At 37.9% G+C, this 19,318-nt stretch overlaps 1 protein-coding gene across 1 annotated transcript; it reads right to left on the bottom strand.

The window, feature by feature from the left end:
- Positions 1 to 16,054: 16,054 nt before the first annotated feature.
- On the bottom strand, positions 16,055 to 17,301 carry LOC126832389 (carbohydrate sulfotransferase 9). Its single transcript, XM_050563148.2, has one exon. It carries the CDS (start codon positions 17,264 to 17,266, stop codon positions 16,196 to 16,198), a length of 1,071 nt encoding a protein of 356 aa, XP_050419105.1. The 5' UTR covers positions 17,267 to 17,301; the 3' UTR covers positions 16,055 to 16,195.
- Between the last annotated feature and the right edge of the window lie 2,017 nt (positions 17,302 to 19,318).

Below are 19,318 nucleotides of genomic sequence, written 5' to 3'. Positions count from 1 at the left end.
CATACAAATTTTAGTGCAAAGACATGACCATTTGTTCCTCTGTCTGTAGTGAAAAGCATTCAGCCCAACGAAAATGGGCAAAGAGGCCAGAATTAACATTGAAGTCAATGGGGAAATTAATGGTGGTCTGCCTCCTTTTCAATGTTAACGGAATTATGTTCTCTTGGTCATTTAAAATTATTGATTTCTTTTCCGAAAAGAATGAACCATCACTACCATTCGGGACTATTCGTTTAAATCGTAATTTGCTATCTGACGAAATCTGCTGCATGATTCGATTGAATTTCAGATCTCCGAACGTGCGCAAATCAGCTCAGTTTTTGGATCGGCCATTCCCGTTAATGGGTGCAGTTCAATTTAAATTTATTTAAGTTTTTGTAGATATATTAGACCAATCTATTTATATTTGCTGCATACCCATAGACACATAGGTCTATTTATATTGGTATTTATATGTGAATGCGCCTTTGTAAATTTATATTTGATGTCCCATTTAAGAAATAATTATCGGAAGTATGTTTATTGAAGAAAAGTTTCATGGAATAATTAGAGTATTAAATAAATAATGACAGACTATTTTAATCAATCTGAATGAAAAATATGCAATAGCTGATTAAATTATGTGCAGATTTGAGATGTACATCGACATTTTGAAGTTGGGTTTTAATAAGTGAATACAAACTAGAAGATACATAATTAAGAACAAATTCAAATTCGGGATCACGTTCCTTCTTGTATGATAGCATTTACACAAGAATAAATATGCTGATTATATTAATATATATTTACTATAACTTTATAGGGACTGGAAGCGATCGATAACATTAACACAAACACATCTCATCGTGACCAACGCCCTCTAATCAACTTGCCTGTATGTTAGATCTTCTTTCGTAACGGTATGTCGTCTATTACAACACCCTTAAATCATATACATTTATTTTATGTACAGTAGAACATCTGTCTTGGCAGATATTTTTTATAAAACGCTCAATTTAGTAAAATGATAATGTCCTAACTTTTCTTTCATATATCACAACAGTAAATAGATGATAGATAATTATAAATACTTGTATATACATATTGTATATAGCTGTATCTACTGTATGTTAATGTTTGTTTTGCCATCACATACTATTATATAATATTATATTAGTCTATTCCCTGGAAAAAGCTTCATAATTTTTATAAATTGTCCTAATCCCTTTGAAAATTATTTGCAATAAAATATGTTTAAACCAAACCAGTAAGTAACTACAAATACATTCTGAAATGGAGCCGCCCTCAATCAAGTAACGAGACAAACATGGCTTCTAAAAATAGATGTCTACATCTTGAGGCACTTCCTCCCTAATACAGTGTTTTGAGAGGGATTTAAAGCAAATATTTGATAGATTAATTAGTTTTAATAGTTAATTAATATGTTTTTAGCCCAAATATATCATCACATCATACAGTTTGTACATGGGAAGTCATCTCTAATTTAAACATTTAAGATTTTAACTTAATCTTTAAAGCTGCAATTTCATATTTTAAGTTATATTTTTAATATGTTTTAAAATAAAGCCTTTAAATCGATGTATAAACAGTCCTACCTTGTTAAAGAATAATCCTATTAATCCTAAAATGCACTATTGCCATTTTAAACTTCAAATTCAAACGTTTGAGGATAGGTATTCCATGGTAGGGAATAGAAAAACAAGGGAGGTAATTAGGAGGTAATTGTGTTATTATTTCCGGTGTGAAACATTTTTGAGTGTGAGAATGATAACTATGATCGTATAATAGTGAGTTGACAATCTATTGAGCAAAAGACATAGAAATAATTATGTTTTGACTTTCTTAGAAAATATGAAATTGTAGCTTTAAGTTATTAACTTAAACTTTTAAGGACTTAAAAATTTTTAAGATATTAACTAAAACTTTAAAGGTATTAACATAAATGAACTTAAACTTTTAAGATATTAACTTAAACTTTTAAGATATTAACTTAACCTTTTAAGATATTAACCTAAACTTTTAAACTACTAACTTGAATTTCTAAATACTAACTTGATATTAACTTGAATTTTCAAGATACTAACTTACATTATCAAGATATTTACTTGAAACGAAATCCCCGTTCATGGAATATTTGTTTATACCACATTGATATCAAATCTGTTAACGACAATTCATCAATCTAAATGTTAAAACGATTTTCATAACAAGACGAGTTTATCTATTATGAATGTTTATTCGACATACTACTTGTATGAAATACACTGTTTAAAGCGAGAATTTCATATTTTCTGAGAAAGTCAAACATAATTATTTCAATTCTTTTGCTCAATAGGTTGTCAACTCACTATTATACTATCATAGACATTATTTCCCACACTTAAAATTCATTGACACCGGAAATAATAACATAATTACCTCCCTTTTTTCCTATTCCCCCAATGGAATAGCTATCTTCAAACGTTTGAATTTGAATTTGAAAATGATATTTTTGCCAATTTTTTACCTGGCAAGAGTGTATTATAGGATTAATAGGATTATTCTTTAACAGGGTAGGACTGTTTATAGATATTATCTATTTTAAGGCTTTATTTTAATACATTTTAAAAACATAACTTAAAAATATGAAATTGCAACTTTAAGTTAAGCGTGGGGTTGTCCTTAACCAGAAACCATTTCCTGTAGTATGCTAAGGGCATACAGTGAGATCTAGTATTACTTAAGATGTATGGATCAAAATGTTAATAACAAAACCCAGTCTTTCATATTGAGTTCTTTTGTACAATTTGGAAAATGGCAGATCACTAACTATATTTCACGTACTAATGCCTAGGTCAGACTAGGGAAAAATCATCGGCGATATGGAAATAAACAAATTTCCTCCCAATGGCTGCCGATGTTTTTGCCCAAGAAACGGAGTAGTCCCATGAGAAATAGAACTTATTAAGCATTCGGGGTGGTCTGGTGAATGTGCACTGATGCTTCGACTATGTTCAAAAAACTTCTAGGAATGCCCCCCCCCCCCAAACGAGCAATTGCCGTGAATCATTGGGGATGGCTCCCAAAAATCGTGAAAGCTCCGGGGTACCTTCGCCGATAATCAACATCATCGGGTGAATATTCATGTCGGGAGATCTCAGTCTCTAGCGTGGTGGCATATCGTCGGCACTTATGCCTAGGTCCTACTCGGCATTTTTTCATCGGCGATATACTACCGATGGAAATTGATGATCCCGATCAGGGAACAGGTTACCCGGTGTGCAGGGGAAGCTTCGGGGTCGTCGTGAGCCATGTGGAACCATCAGGAGGCCTCAGGAGAACTGCAAAAAATTTCAAAGCTTGCACTGAATTTTTTTCCGATGTGTTTTCGACGTTTTGTCGGGAAAACTGGCCGGGCAGGTCCCGATCATATTTTTTTTCCCGAAGCATCCCCGATTCAAATATCCTCAAAGCTCCCCTGATAAGTCAGCAAGACATCGCCGATCCTTCGGTGATGCCTTTGGGAAGTTTCGGGGTCGTCGCGAGTCATATGGAACCATCGCGAGGCCTCGGGACAGGAAAGCTCCGGGGAGGCTTCCGTGAAATACTTTTCCCCCGAGGCATCCCCGATTTAAATACCTTCAAAGGTCCCCTGATACTTCAGCAAGACATCGCCTTGTGGTTCTGGAAAGCTCCGGGGATGCCTCCCCGGTCTGTTTTCTTGACAAGCATCGAAACTTTTCGCAGTTCTCCCGTGGCCTCCCGATGGGTCCACATGGCTCGCGATGCCACAGGAGCTCCCCTTGGACACCTAGCTATTCCCGACGCCTCCCGAGGCTTATCAATTTCTATCTATAGCACATCCGCAAGGCAAAAATTGCCCAGTGGTACCTACGCATTATATAATACAATTGTAACTGGCTTCATATGCCCTAACAAGTGTCACTACTTGAAATTGTACGACTTATTAATATTTCAATTGTTGATTATTTATTATTATATCCTGATTATTTCTGTAATAATCTTATTACATGTTTCAATTGTTGATTATTTATTATTTTTTCTATCCTTATTATTTCGGCAATCATTGATACACACAATCATATCTTTCCCTTTGCAGATCACACATACGAAAGATACACGCTAACTGTTGAATACCGCCTAGCGCGGAACACCTCAGATCGACCTTAAAATCAAATGGGATATTAAATCCGGGCTTCTGAACACCGTTACAGTCCTAGATTTAGTTCAAAAGTCCTCGGTTAACACAGGTCCGCGATTAGAAGGTGTGTATTCAGATGTGTGTCCTAAATTGATATACACCATATACAAACGCGCACACACATACACACACAGATACATGTAAATGGTGTAAATCGAGGACTTTGAATGAATCCTCCTAATCGAGGTCTTGATAAGTATTGCATGTAGCTGAAAAGCACCGTCATTTATGAACTCTATTACACCAAACGATTATGAAAAGATATAAATTATACCTCAATTTATATATTTTATGCATTTGACTTTTAACGGAAGAAATGCGGGCACACTGGAGTTTGCAAATAATTGGGGAAATACGACCGAGTCCCAATGCTAGTTACGCCTAATCGAGGACACGCATGGTGTAAGTATGGGAACGCCGCCAAACGAGGTCATTTGCTCTATACTATCATACTGTGGACTTGACACTTATTGTGGTCTTTAATCTGTAAATAACTACGTTTTTGTCCCCACCCCCACTTTGGACCACACATTGGAAAATATACATTATAACTGTTTAAAATTGATGTATGGCACAATATCGCGATAGAACAGTTATTATTAATGGGATCAACCGAGGGTGCATATTATGTATTAATACCGACAATTGGGGACTTTGTGTATGGTGAACACCAACAACCGAGTACACACACACACTCACATCCGAGGACGTTACAAGTTTATATCAATAATATAAACTGAGTGGGTTCAACACTCTATATCCGAGGACAGGCCCCCTTTGACACAGGAGCAGCCCACAGAAACATTCGGCCATTTAAAAATTTTAATTTTCTAAACCAATCTGACTGAGGTAGTACAGACGATATGTGAACAATCGAGGACTTGTGGACTTGACCCTCATTGTGGTCTTTAACCTGTAAATAACAACGTTTTTGCACCCCCCCCCCATTTGACCACACATGGGAAGAACGACAATGTAACCGTTTATAATTGATGTGCGGTACAATATCGCGATAGAACAGTTATTTATTAATGTGACCAACCGAGGACGCACATTATGTTTTAATACCGACAAATGGGGACTTTGTGTATGGTGAACACCAACAACCGACTACACATACACTCACATCCGAGGACGTTACAAGTGTATATCAATAATATAAATTGGATGGGTTCAACATTCTATATCCAAGAACAGGCCCCCTTTGACCACAGGAGTACGAATGAACCCAATCATCAAATTTTAAAGATAATCTGTTTGTTTGATCCATCAATTAGGTACCGGTAACCAAACCAAGTGAAGCCATGCAGTGAGTCGAGTGACTGATAATGATTTAGTCGAAGTAGGCCTACCATTACCAAATGACAATCATTCTATCTAAATTCCGACTTTGAAGCCATGATAGCATAAGTAAATAATCGTAATGAATATAAACTTACCGGGAAAATGTGGATTCATGGTTTGGCATGAATCAGGGCCTATTTTAACGTGCCTACAGACACGGACGTGCCTCGAAATGAAAAATCCGTGCTTGGAGAATCTAAAATTCATGCTTTGAAAAGATGGTATCATGGTATGTTATGTATCCTTGTGAATCTGAAAAGATTGCATGAGGAAATTTAGCAAGTGTGTCATTAACAATCATTGTGATCATCAATCACTGCGTTTGGTTTCGATTCAATTTCGTGGATTGTATGTAAATGTCGAAAAATAAAGCTGTTGTTGACGCAAGTAGTCAGCTGCATGTAACAGTAAAGGTTTTGGGCGTTTCTTTGGACTGCCAATGAAACCGATACGCAGCTATAAATACAAATGTCAATATTATGCAAATTTTAACTTAGGCCTCAATTTTGATCCGTTTTAGATGTTGAGGATCAAAAGATCTTGGTTGAATTAGATTTTGGTGCATCTGCTTGGATTATGGCCTTACATACACAAAGCGTAACAAAGTTTGTGAGCTTTATATAGTGATGAATTGAGAACACGGGAGCAAGAATCATATCGATAATCAGCATTCCACGACCTTCGTGTTCCAGAGTTAAGCTCCCTCGAAAACCTTGTGGAAGCGACAGGGCTTGCGTTTTAACCGTGTTTTATTTTTTCACATTTGATGTGAAGCATTGGGGTCATGAGATGACAATCCCCATCGAGTTACCAAACTTTGTCAAAAACCTTTTGAACGCGATATAGGCCACAGTTTCATATTCGATGTGAAGCATTGGGCCCTATCGATTTTCCCTCTTCCCTATCCATATCTTACAGAATCTCGGCGTATCGTGTATGCCAACCGTTTTTTTTTTGTTATAAAAGTGTAAGCGTGGTGATAATTCAGGAAGTTTTTATTTCACTTCTGGTGAGCCTTTGTTTTGGTCACGATTTCAGAAGGTTTATTCCAACACATTAGAGCTAATAACGGTGATGGAAGAAGCTAAATTGAGCTACCAAGTTCTGTGTGGAAAATCGTGAGTCACGTTTTGGAAATTTTGTCGGAACCGAAAGGAGGGAAACCCAATCAAAAAACTTCCATCTCCGGAAACCGTGCTTCGTCAATAAAACCTTAAAATAGGCCCTGGCATGAATCGTAGCAGTTCAAGTTCCATATCCTCTAAAACTGTCAGCTAGATGTATAAACATTACAGAGCGAGGCGTATTTGACGTTTTGCGCATGCGCTACAATGGGATTCCCCCTTTTCCGCTTTGTAGACTGTTTTTACCAGTCTCTCATAGTGAAATTGGCGAGAACACCATCCACCCACTGGAATTTTTCCATTTTTGTTAAATACCGTTGATAAGATCATGCATATACCACTAATGAATTGGGATATTGTACAATAGTACAATTTGTTGACCAGAATGAAGATTCGGACATATTATTCATTAACAGCAAGAGTGTTATTGTCCCTTATGTGCTAACAAGTGTCACTACTTGAACTTGCGCGACTTATTAATATTTCAATAGTTGATTACTTATTATTTTATCCTTATTATTTCGACAATAATCTCTTATGTTACGCCAGATAAAACGACCGAAAATTCAGTCAGAAGTAATATAATGACTAGATGACTTTATTTTTAATATCGATCAACGGATTGAAAATGGTTATCTTACACAGGTCATCGGATGTTTTGTCAAAGGTATGATAATAATAATAGTAAAATTCACCTTATGTAGGCTCAATTAAGTTTAGATGTAGCAGAAATAACTTATTTCTCCCACGTGACCATATCTGATGTGTATGGTAGAAATCGATTAACCGAGAACTTTTAAATACTATCCCTGTCCAATAAACATTAACTGCGGACTTGATACACAAAATCATATATTTCATTTTTCAGACCACACACACGAAAGGGCTATACTATATACCGGAAAACAGCGGAAAACTACCGGAAAACACCATGTTATACTGAATACCGGAAAACACCGGCAAAAACACTAAATACCGTAAAACACCCTAAATAGGTAACCCGGGGAAGGGCTATGCTATAAACCGGAAACTAACCCTATCCCTAACCCAGGCACACAGAGGAACAGACTGCGGGTTAGCTATTTAGGGTGCCAGTCTCCGGGTTACCTATTTAGGGTATTTTCCGATATTTAGTGTGTTTTCCGGTATTTAGTGTGTTTTCCGGTATTTAGTGTTTTCCGGTGTTTCCCGGTATTCAGTATAACATGGTGTTTTCCGGTAGTTTTCCGGTATATAGTATTGTCGCACACGAAATATAATACCGCCTAAAGCGGAACACCTCAGATAGTCCTGAGAAATCAAATGGGATGTTAAAATGTTTTCTACGTTGACGGCACACCCTATCCACTCGCTTCTCAGACCGTGTCTCTGTGGACTTGAAACGAAAATTTTTAGGTATTCCACTTATATCAGGTGGGCATAGAGTGGGCATTTGGTTGCAAGAGCACACATATTTTAAACAAGTACGATCGTACTATGGACCAGGAACTGACCATGTTGTTGGATAAAATTCAAAAATCTAATTGACCAAATCGATGCCGAATTGTTCAAAGAACAAGCATGCCACTTAAAATTTTCATGTCGATCGGACTTGAATTGACGGAGCCTTAGGCTTTTTCGAAGAGCGTTACCCTAGGAAAAAGAAGAAGAAGAAGAAGAGTAGCGGTTAGCGACCAGTTCCTGCTGCCCCCACCCCCCAAAAAAAGACTATTATTGGACCACTTTCAAGCTACTGTACACTCGACCTGGAATAGGAGAAAAAAACGCATATGTAAAAAAAACATTGGGCTCGTGCGCCCATGTTCGGTAATACTTTGCAAATTAACACTATTACATGAATAATTATTTGTATACATGTAAATTTTGAGGTGTCTTTTAAAAATATGTGAGTTATTTTTCAAAATACAGAAGCCCAGCTTGATTCGTCGTATATTAGACGAACTTTGATTATTGCATTTTGGATTTAAAAGACATTTATCAGTAGTAGTGCGAATAGTTAAGATAAGTTTAATCTCGATTGCAATATCATTTTCGAATCGATTATAGAACAGACAGCTGGTTTATATTTTAATAAAATGGGTAATATGTAACATGTTTATATTTTAATAAAATAGGGATTATAAAAGATCTTTTGTATGTAAGGTACACATATTGTTCATATTTGCATAACTTTATGGAATAACTCATTCCTATTTTATTACATGAAAGGATTTAATACTCTTACTTCATCAATACGTATTGAGTTCCGAATAAACACCTGGTGCATTTGTCATGGCTTTTAGTGTATGAAACATATGCCAAGTAGAACACACAATGTAGGCCAGATGTCCCCCCCCCTCACACACACACACACACACACACACACACACACACAGAGGGGCGACGGCAATATACGTCCACATTTCTGATCAAATTAAACGTAACACACTAAAGCAAAGATACGCTAAACAGTAAATCTTATGCAAGAACCGATAGGAAAGCAAAGATGGATAGGATAACCAGCAAACGGCAGTTTTCATCAACCCTTCCTTTAAGTGTCAAATTTGACAATGGACCCCTCCCACGTGTATAGCGCTATTGCGTGTCGCATGTGCAGCTCAGTGGTTCTGTTGGGGCGATAAGTTCTTCATCTGTGAACATTCTCTCAAAGCATGTCAAGTGTCCATGACTATTTATCATATCACAACCTGCATTTCAATATCCCCTACGTTTGTTTTGAAGAAACTTGAAATGCATGTTTATAACCCAAAACATCTTGGTTCCTTTCGATATTCGCCCATATGGGATCGTAACTGCTTGAATTATGGCCCCTGATTGTATGAAAAATCGCGTTTTTAGCTTGTGGTCCCCTCTAGAGGTCACAATGTTTATCCGATTTTTAAAAAAAAAGTTTTAGTATATCACCATTACACCCTAATGATGGTTGAGTTCGAATTTCGTGTAAATCGTACTAAAACTGACGGACATAATGGCAGTCCCTTGTACGCAAATAGTGTAAAAATATGGTTTATCAAGTTTGTGGACCCTCTATATGCCACAGTTTTTACCCCATTTGGATGAAACTGTAAATATATGTTTTTATCATAAAGATCTTGGTACATTTTAATAATCACACATATCCGAAAGTAACTTCCTGGATTATGGTCCCTGATTGGTCGAAAAATCGCATATATGGCTTGTGAATTCTCTAGAGGTCACATTTTTTTTTCGATTTTAAAAAAAAACGTTTAGATATATCACCATTCCACCATAATGAAGGTTGAATTCGAATTTCGGGAAAATCAAAATGAAACTGCCCGACAAAATGGCCACTCTTTGTACGCAAATTGTGTATAAGTATGTAATACAAAAGTTATGGACCCTCTAGAGGTCACAATTTTTATCCGATTTTGATGAAACTTAAAGCACGTCTTTATATTCCAAAAATCTCAGTCGTTGTTGTAATTAAGTCGAGAAAGGTATTGTGTTGTCTTGCAGTATAGTACCGGGAGCTTTGTTGATAATGACTAGAGAAGCCTAGTCGAAGCGTCGCTCAGTAATAAGCAATAATTGTATTCCATGGAATTGTGACCTGTACGAGTACATGTAACATGGCTTTGGGTGGGTTTTGATGGTGGCTAACGTGTTTCGGGTGTTTGGTTGTCTTGAAGAGTGTTGACAGTGCTGGCGTAGTCAAGTGTATTCATTATTACAGCTGTTGTAACTTTTTTGCCTAAGGCCGGTTTTAGTGACCTTATATACTAAACAGTAAAAAAAACGTCAGTACGATTTCAGATTCAGAGAGGCACCTTAATCAAATCTTTCTAGAAAATGACTTACTAAATGGATCAAAGCAATTTTTTGTGAACAGTATGTTGACACATTAGTGATTAATTCATCACAATTCCAAGACATTACGAGAAGGTTTCGAGTCTGTACACAGTCTATACATCAGTATCTGGTATGTCCACCGCGATTGTCAATAACAGCAGCGATGCGTCTGCACATGGGGTGAACCAGACGATTGATGAACGCCATTGGCACCTGGAAGCACCCTCCCAGAAAAGCCTGGCGCAATCCATCGGCTTGGTTTGATCTCGGTACGACGTTATTAAGTCTCCTTTGAATGTCATCCCAAAGATGTTCACTCGGGTTTAAGTTCGGACTAAGGGCTGGCCAGTGCATAACGTTGACACTGTTCTGCTGTAGAAAGTCCCGAGTAACTCTGGCTGTCTGAACACGGGCGATGTCATGCTGGAAAACGTTGTTTCGATGACGTGCGAAATATGGCATGACGTGGGGTCTGAGAGCTTGATCGGTGTAGCGCACTGCTGTGATGCCGCCTTCTCTCCCTGGACCAAGATTTTAGAACACCACAGGACCCACTTTCTGGTTCAGGCCGATTCCAACCCAAACTATCCATTATGCCTGGACCTCCCTATGAGCCTCGTTCCATGACACATTTGTTTTTCATGCTTTCATAAACAGGGAGTGATGCATTATCTGCTACACCTCTGTCTTATTTACAATAAATAACATAATTAACTCCGAAACAAAAGAGTCCTAAAGGAAGCACATGCCTATTACCCCCCCCCCTTGCTATTTAATTGATTTCTAGCGTTATATATAATACGTTCGTTATTTGCTACATGTATATTTGTTGTATTGTATTAATGTTCGTTTATTTGCTGCATGTATATTTGTTGTATTGTATTAATGTAATATTTGTAATTGTATGCAGCTCATCGTGGGCGTTTTTATGCAATAAATTTACTTTTACTTTACTTTACATTGATCAGAATAACGCTGACCACGTCGACGCCATATTCTGGTCCTGTCATTTGCAGTTGATACGCAATACCGACTCGCATCTGTAAACAGAACAGTTCTCCATTGCCTGTGTCGCCAGTTCTGGTGTGGTTGGGCAAACTAAAGACGTTTACGTCGATGGCGAGGGGTGAGGATCGGTCCACGTTAAGGTCTACGGCAATGGATGTTCTCTCTGGTGAAACGTTGACGCACTGTATCGGTGCTGATGGGTCTTCCGTTTGTTCCCACTGTTTGACGTGTTGTCTAAGGGATGGGATTCTGCACGTGCTGTTGCACAACATAGCGGTCTTGTCGCCTTGTGGTAACCCTTGGTCTACCAGTTCGGGGGCGATCATCCGTGGTGTTGGTGGACCGAAAGCGTTGCTAAAGCCTGTAGATGTTCCGAACATTGACCTGTGGCCAGCGTCGAGTCTTCCAAGTGCCTGGTTCCTCTGAGCTGTCGTGTGTCGTGGCATGCTGCTGATGTTGTAGTGTGAATGATTCAGCCAGGTATGGGGGTGGATTTTATGGGGCTGGTCCCGGTAAAAACAGCACGTGCAGCATGAGTTACATGAAAATCATGGAGAACTCATGTTGCGTTTTTGAAAACATATTTCCTGGGTTCGATTCTGTGTTTGGGAAAAAGCCTTATTGCTCAGGTAAAGTTGGAGATGTGGTCACAAATATACAATAAAAACATTTGGCAAGTTTTATGCAATGCGTCAGAGTAACATACTGACCTGACGTTTCTTTTGCTGCTTTGTACGTGGCAAGGAGTAGGGTCGCCTGTCCAACCTCGTGGGTTTTCTCCGGGGCCCTCCGGTTTCCTCCCACTGCTAAAGACCCCTAAGCGCAAGCGAATTATTGAAATAAAATTAAACCATATGTTAGTCCCGAAATGACCTAGTTTGTGTCGAGTGGACGTTAAACCCCATTTCTCTCTCTCTCTCTCTTTTGCTGCTTAGTATATCTTTTTGGTTAAATTATCACTTTTAGAATTTTCCACAGCTGGTATTTCCTCTGTCAAGTCTGTCAAAATTAAAAAAGAAATTGATCTATCGTCCACCTTTTGGCATCGACTGTGGTCCGATACATCCAACTGTATAATCCTTGAGTGGCATTTCTTTTTTGTGACGTGTTTTCTTACTTCTAACATCTTAATTAAAGCTAACCCAAACAAATATGATCACAATTTCGGGACTAACATATGGTTCAATTTTATTCCAATAATTCTCTTGCGCGTAGAGGTCTTTAGCAGCGAGGGGAAAACACACGAGGTTGGACAGGCGACCCTTCTCCTTGTCACGTACTACCGAGGAATCGAAACCACGCCAGGTGACTCAATGGCAGGACTTATGATACAACGCGCATGCGCTAACCATTCGGCCATTCACTCCCCCCACCCCCGTATTCCATGAATTGTGACCTGCATATAACATAGTCAATTTAATAATTTACAACATGATTCTCTTGTCATATCATCTAAAGTAACTTACAGGTATGTTACTAACACGTAAAAAAGGAGCAAGTACTTCAGGCATTTGGGGCACCTGGCTCACAACTCGATCCCATAGGTTGCAGGGGCGGATCCAGGAATTTTTGCAGGAGGGGGTTTGCCAGGTTCATGAGAAAATGTATCCCCCCCCCCCCTCGGCTTGAAATTTTTTGAGAAATACATGGTCTCTATCGCCATTTTGGCATATAAACATAACACACATTGATCTTTTTAAACAGAGAAATCCAACATCCTGTTTGACGTCAATTTTCATTATGAATTAATACGATGACACTGAGATTCAATTTCATTGATGCAAAGCATTAATTGTGATATCACATAAGTCTATATCATTATCTCGCGCTTTGAGTGCCCATCCTGTCGCACCATCTGACGATAAAGGATAAAGCACAATTATGACACTTTTCTCATAAAAAAAAGGTTGTTTTACAAAAACGTTTATGTAGCTGAGCACCCCCCCCCCCCCCTGGATCCGCGCCTGGGTTGCTCCGTCTTCATTAGCCCATTCGGAGCCAATGGGGTTTAACAGTAGGACGTTAAACGCAAGGAAAACAATCTAAAGGGTTGACTTGTGGATAATAAATTAAATCGACCTATACTGCAAGTTTGGACGACGCAATTTTGAAAATAGTGGATAAGAGAAGAAAATGTTGAAGATACCAGAGAAGGAAGGTGCCCACAGAACAGTGGATAAACATTGGCAGAATAATATGGCTTTTGAATCCATGCAGACGAGCGCGTGCCTTATCAATTCAAGGGAGACAAGTCTGTTTTACCGACGCGCATTGGGGTTTAAACCACAACTTATGCATCCACATTTTTCTAACGGAATGAGAATTATCAGTTTCAGAACTATTCTTCAGCCAGCCAATACAAGGCTACGATAACCTAGCGAAAACCGGGCACAACCACCCATCTCGATTGTTTTTTCGAGTTCTAGTTTTACGCGCACGAGAGACCTCGGGTTTTCGTTCCAACCGAATGACTAGAGTTTATTTCTTGCAAGACCCTCCATCCTATACCACTGACAAGGCGGAACCGGACCATAAAATGCCGAAGAACTTTCTAGGCCAACACCTGAAAAGATTCCTGGACTCACTGATTAGTGAGTCAGTTTTACTCATTGAGCCACGTTAGTGAGTCTGGCCTTAACAATTGGGCCACGTTAGTGAGCCAGGGCCACCAAGGCTCATTAGAGATATACATGAATGATTATTCTTTAGAGATAAACATGAATGATTATTCTTTAGAGGTAAACATGAATGATTATTCTTTAGAGGTAAACATGACTGATAAACATGAATGATTATTCTTTAGAGATATACATGAATGATTATTCTTTAGAGGTAAACATGAATGATTATTCTTTAGAGGTAAACATGACAGATTATTCTTTAGAGGTAAACATGACTGATAAACATGAATGATTATTCTTTAGAGATAAACATGAATGATTATTATTTAGAGATAAACATGAATGATTATTATTTAGAGATAAACATAACTGAATATTCTTTAGAGGTAAACATGAATAATTATTCTTAAGCCACCCGCATTAAAAATAGAATAAAAATCGGTATCCGACTACCGAGAAAATCCTCGACAAATAGGAAAGATATGAAGTTTAGTTGAAGGTACATGTACAGGAACACAAAGCAATTCTCCTTGAACAACATACTGCTGATGTTAACTCTGTGTTGTTCACATTGGTAATATACTCTTCAAAAAAAGTAGGGGATATTCAGAAACAATACCAAACTGCGGAAATGCACTGCTGTTTTTTATTAGAGGTAACCAGTGTATGTTGATAACAGGCCAATTGCCTGCACATGAACATAAACAGTTCATATGGGCGGCTTATCTGACAGCCCCATTTCACTCGCAAGGAGATACACTGTAAAAAGTGAAAATGGACGTTTTTGATTTTTGTCTTAATAATAAGTAATTGCTCCACCAATCCTCGGACATTCAGCAATTCGTCGTGGCATGCTCCTAATCAACCGTCCAATCACGATTTGGGACAGTCTGATCCAGTCCTCTTGCAGTGCCACGGCCAATTCTTGCAGTGTTGTCGGTTGTCGCTTACGTCGACGAACACGTCTCCCGATCATGTCCCAGACATGCTTTATAGGGGAAAGGTCAGGTCTGCGATATCACCTCGGTGGAAGCGGACGTAAAATACAACAAACTACTACTACTCGTGGCTGGCCAAGGCATATGGACAATATGGTGATGCTGGAGGTAGTCATTCATGACAAGAGCGCGGTGGGCACGGGCATTATCATCTTGAAAGATGAAACGTCGACCTGCACGTTGAGCAAATGGCAGAACTATCGGTGCCAGGATGTGTTCACGGTAGTACACACCAGTGACCCGTCCTTAAACAATATGCAAGTCTGTTCTGCCAGTCATGGTGATTCCTCCCCACACCATAACAGGCCCACGCCCGAATCTGTCTGACGTTAACGTTAGCATGACGCTCATTTACACGCCTCCAAACGCGAGCACGCCTATCGGTGAAATCCAGAGTAAATCTGAACTCATCTGAGAACATTACACGCGCCCATCGACGATTACCCCAGTTTCTACACTGCCTACACCATTGGCGCCTGTTTGCCATGTGCTGGCGAGTTAATGGAGGCACAACACACGGTCGTCGCGCATGCAAATGGGCTGCATGTAGCCGATTTCTAATTGTTTGGGGTGTAACTCGAATTCCTGTAACTTGGTACAAGTTTACATTTCGCAGGACCTGTGTACGAATGTATCGATCCTGGGCTTGTGTAGTGACACTAGGACGACCTGAACGAGGTCTATCATCAGCATTGTGTTTGTTTGTTGGTACCGGTTCCACAGGTTGCTAATCACAGACTGTGACACATTATGCTCCGCCAAACCATTCAACCCGACGAAGAGCGAGTCGTTGGTATCAACATAATGGTCCCGATCACACGGTGGCGACACCAAACGACGTCATAATAATAATTGCTAAGTAGAAGTATCAAAATCCTAAATTTGTTTGACTTTCATGCTTAACATGTAAAGCGACAACAAAGTAGACTTATTCGTCTTAATAATAGAAGTAAGATGAAACAGAATTAAAATTTACACTGAACACTGAATATCCTCTACTTGTTTTCAAGAGTATATATAGTTATTGGTGTACATGAACACAACACTATTAGCCTTATCTATCAAAGCTGAAACCCTTCTATAACAAAATTATAACCCTTCTATTTCAAAAAAGTTAGTGTGCGGATTTTGGTTATTCTGAAAAATTTTGCTTGGTCTGCATTCATAACTAAAAGTTGAACAATCATTTTTAAAGTATTTGCTTAACTGGATTAAATACTTCTTTTCAACTTTGCTGTAAGCTTCGAATAAGGACAGTTTGCGGTTTTTGCGACGCGATTCTCGACTTCCGGAACGTCTGGAAGCATTTTGAAACACTGCTATTAATTGACTGCGAGTTATTGTCTCCTCTTCACCTTTCTTAAAAGGGTATTTGACGTCACTTCCTACGATTCCCCTAAGTTGCAAATTACGCCATTTTCTTTTAAACGCCTCTTCATGAGTTACACATTTCAGTGTTCCTTCTTTGGAGAGATAATTCATCAAATTGTTCGTACTGCCTTTGATAGCATCAATCTCCACACTTTCTTTCATTGCTTGTAATACCCCAGACATTACTAACTGGGTCAAGTTTAGTCTGCCCAGAACATGCAAAGTGTCCCGTTTAAAAGTTTCCATTTTACCTATGATGTCATATTTTACGTCGCAAGGACTACACATGTCTGCAATAGGAATAAAATGACTGTTCTTCACGGCGCTTGGTTTTACGACGTAACGAACTAACTCTGGAAATGTGACATCATGCCCACAAGATAAACTTTTATTACTCGGGTTTTTCCGTACAGCTTTGATAACCTTTCGTCCGTAAATTGACCAATAAAATGGATTTATATCAAACAGTTTATTGGCGTAAGCGGACAAAAGACGAGAATATGGCTCACGGACCATAATAAACTTTAAGGAATTTCGTATTACCGTTGTTTCTTCTTTTATTGCGCTGTAATTTTTACTGTAAATATTTGCTGAAACATTAAATGGGTTATTTGTTTTAGAGACGCCATTCACAATTAAGAACAAACGTCGCCAAAATGTGGATCCTACTTTTTCCACTGGACAATATAAAAACTTCTTCTCTGGGGAATACATTAAATTCCTTTTCATTTTCTTCAGTGTGTTGTTCGTGGTGTTTTGAGAAACTTGTCGATGACAGAAATTACTCATATTATTTCTTCTTTCTGACAATTCTAGCTGTATATAATTTGTTGGTTTGGACTAAATAAAAAGGAAAATCATATTTTTTTTTAATTTAAGAAAGAAATGTGATGAAAAAACGCAATGGAAAAAGAAATGTAAAATGTCTTAATTGATTCTATATAAATTAAGGATAATGTGGCCGTTTGGGACGAGTGAATGGGGACCCATTGTAGTCCTAATTTCGTGTCATTTTACTGTTGGGTTGTATCATAAAATACCATGTGAAAATAATTTGTATATAAGGCTAATTTTACTTACCCGAAATAAATTAATTGTTTGAAGAATAACATTGTTTCCTGCTGGAATAATAAATTGAGAAGAATAAAAGTCTAAACGAATTTTTTTTTATTAAAATTATTTAAACTGCCCGAGAAGATCGTCTACCCGGGCCCTTAAATTCGTAGCTAATCGAAAGAATATGTTATATGTAACAGCATGTACTACCAAGGTTGAGGACCTTTCTAGAGATCACAATGATATATGTTTATATCCCAATGATCTTGGTTCCGGTCGATATTGACATTGATCGGACCGTAACTTCATGGAGAATGTCATAGAGTTTTTAACTTGTTCTCTGTCCATCGCTTGCAAACTGTTGACGTGTCGTGCATGACAACAGCTTGTTTAATTGTGCAAAAAGAAACATTTAATAATAATGTCTATATTTAAATTATATAGAAGGAAATATATAATAATAATACCTATATTTAAATTGAACTTACCTGATGAAGAAAATTCATAAATAAACAAATTAATTAGAAACGTGATTCCAATAAGTAATAAAAATGTTCTTCCGAATGTGTTAAATTTCATGGCTATGCTAAATAACTCCTGCATCTGTTACTAACTACATGTAACTGAAGTTATCAAGAACACTGATTTAAACAATAGTTCTTTCACAGTATCTACTCGGGTCTGCACATTTGTTTGATTATCGCGTCTTATTGATCAGCATTTATGACAAATATGATATATAGCTATGTTCGTTTATCAACGATATATTTATTATATTTTAGTTCTAGGTTCTACGCAAGAAAGTTGATAAACAACTGTATATTAATCTCTGTCACCTGTCTATATAGCTCTTAAGTTTACCACATTGTTGATTGTACATTATATATATTTCACTCATGATATGTGTTATATTAGGTGATTACTTAAAAACCAATTGTGAAACGTGGTGGCAGTGTATTAATGACTAACTATAGTTTTATTTTTTTCAGTTCATAAGAGATAAATATCACCCTAACCGAGGGTTGATATGTGAAATGCCGTGGGTCAGTATCGGATATTAACCTACCCGAGGTTGATATGATAGAGAACACGCGGGCGAAGCCCAAGACGTCTCTATCATATCAATCCAAAGGAGAGAAGGATTATGTCCGACATATACAACGTCATAGTTTTAATCACCCCTTAAATTAAATGGACTCTTCCATTAAAAGTCAACAATCATTCGATAATTGCTCGATAGTTTCTGCCAAATAACGAAAATTACCTAATTAATCACGTGAAGGCATTGTTTATACTGTCGCCATTTTGGATTGGATATAAGTGCAATTGAATTGAAAGCAAAAACAAAATGGATAGTAATACGTTATCAGACGAATAATCAATTCTTTTTAGTCAAAAGATTGACGGTGGAACAGATATGAATGCAAATTCTGACGAAGATCTGCTGCAAGTCAAAGGCTGAAGAAAATTTGGATCAAAGGGTAGGGTGGTCCGAGCTAAAAAACAACCTCTCGAAAACTATTTACAGTTATGGCACTATATCTATATAAACAACAACCCTAGATGATCCTTTATTATAAACTGTGTGCTATAATTCCTAAGATATATCCATTCGACTGTCCGTTAAATTACACTGCTTTTATGTACCAGCGGCGGACATATTTATTTTGTGTTTTCATTGTTAACGGAGTTATGTTCTTTTGGTCATTTAAAATTACTGATTTCTTTTCCGAAAAGAATGAACCATCACTACCATTCGGGACTATTCGTTTAAATCGTAATTTG

This window comes from Patella vulgata, chromosome 9 (genome assembly GCF_932274485.2).
Source record: "Patella vulgata chromosome 9, xgPatVulg1.2, whole genome shotgun sequence".
Lineage (NCBI taxonomy): Eukaryota > Metazoa > Mollusca > Gastropoda > Patellidae > Patella > Patella vulgata.
Note: the sequence above shows the minus strand (reverse complement) of the source record. Positions and strands in the feature narration are given on the sequence as shown.

Excerpts from the sequence above, each read along its gene's own strand:
- LOC126832389 (XM_050563148.2), bottom strand. The coding sequence starts at position 17,266 with ATGAGTAATTTCTGTCATCGACAAGTTTCTCAAAACACCACGAACAAC.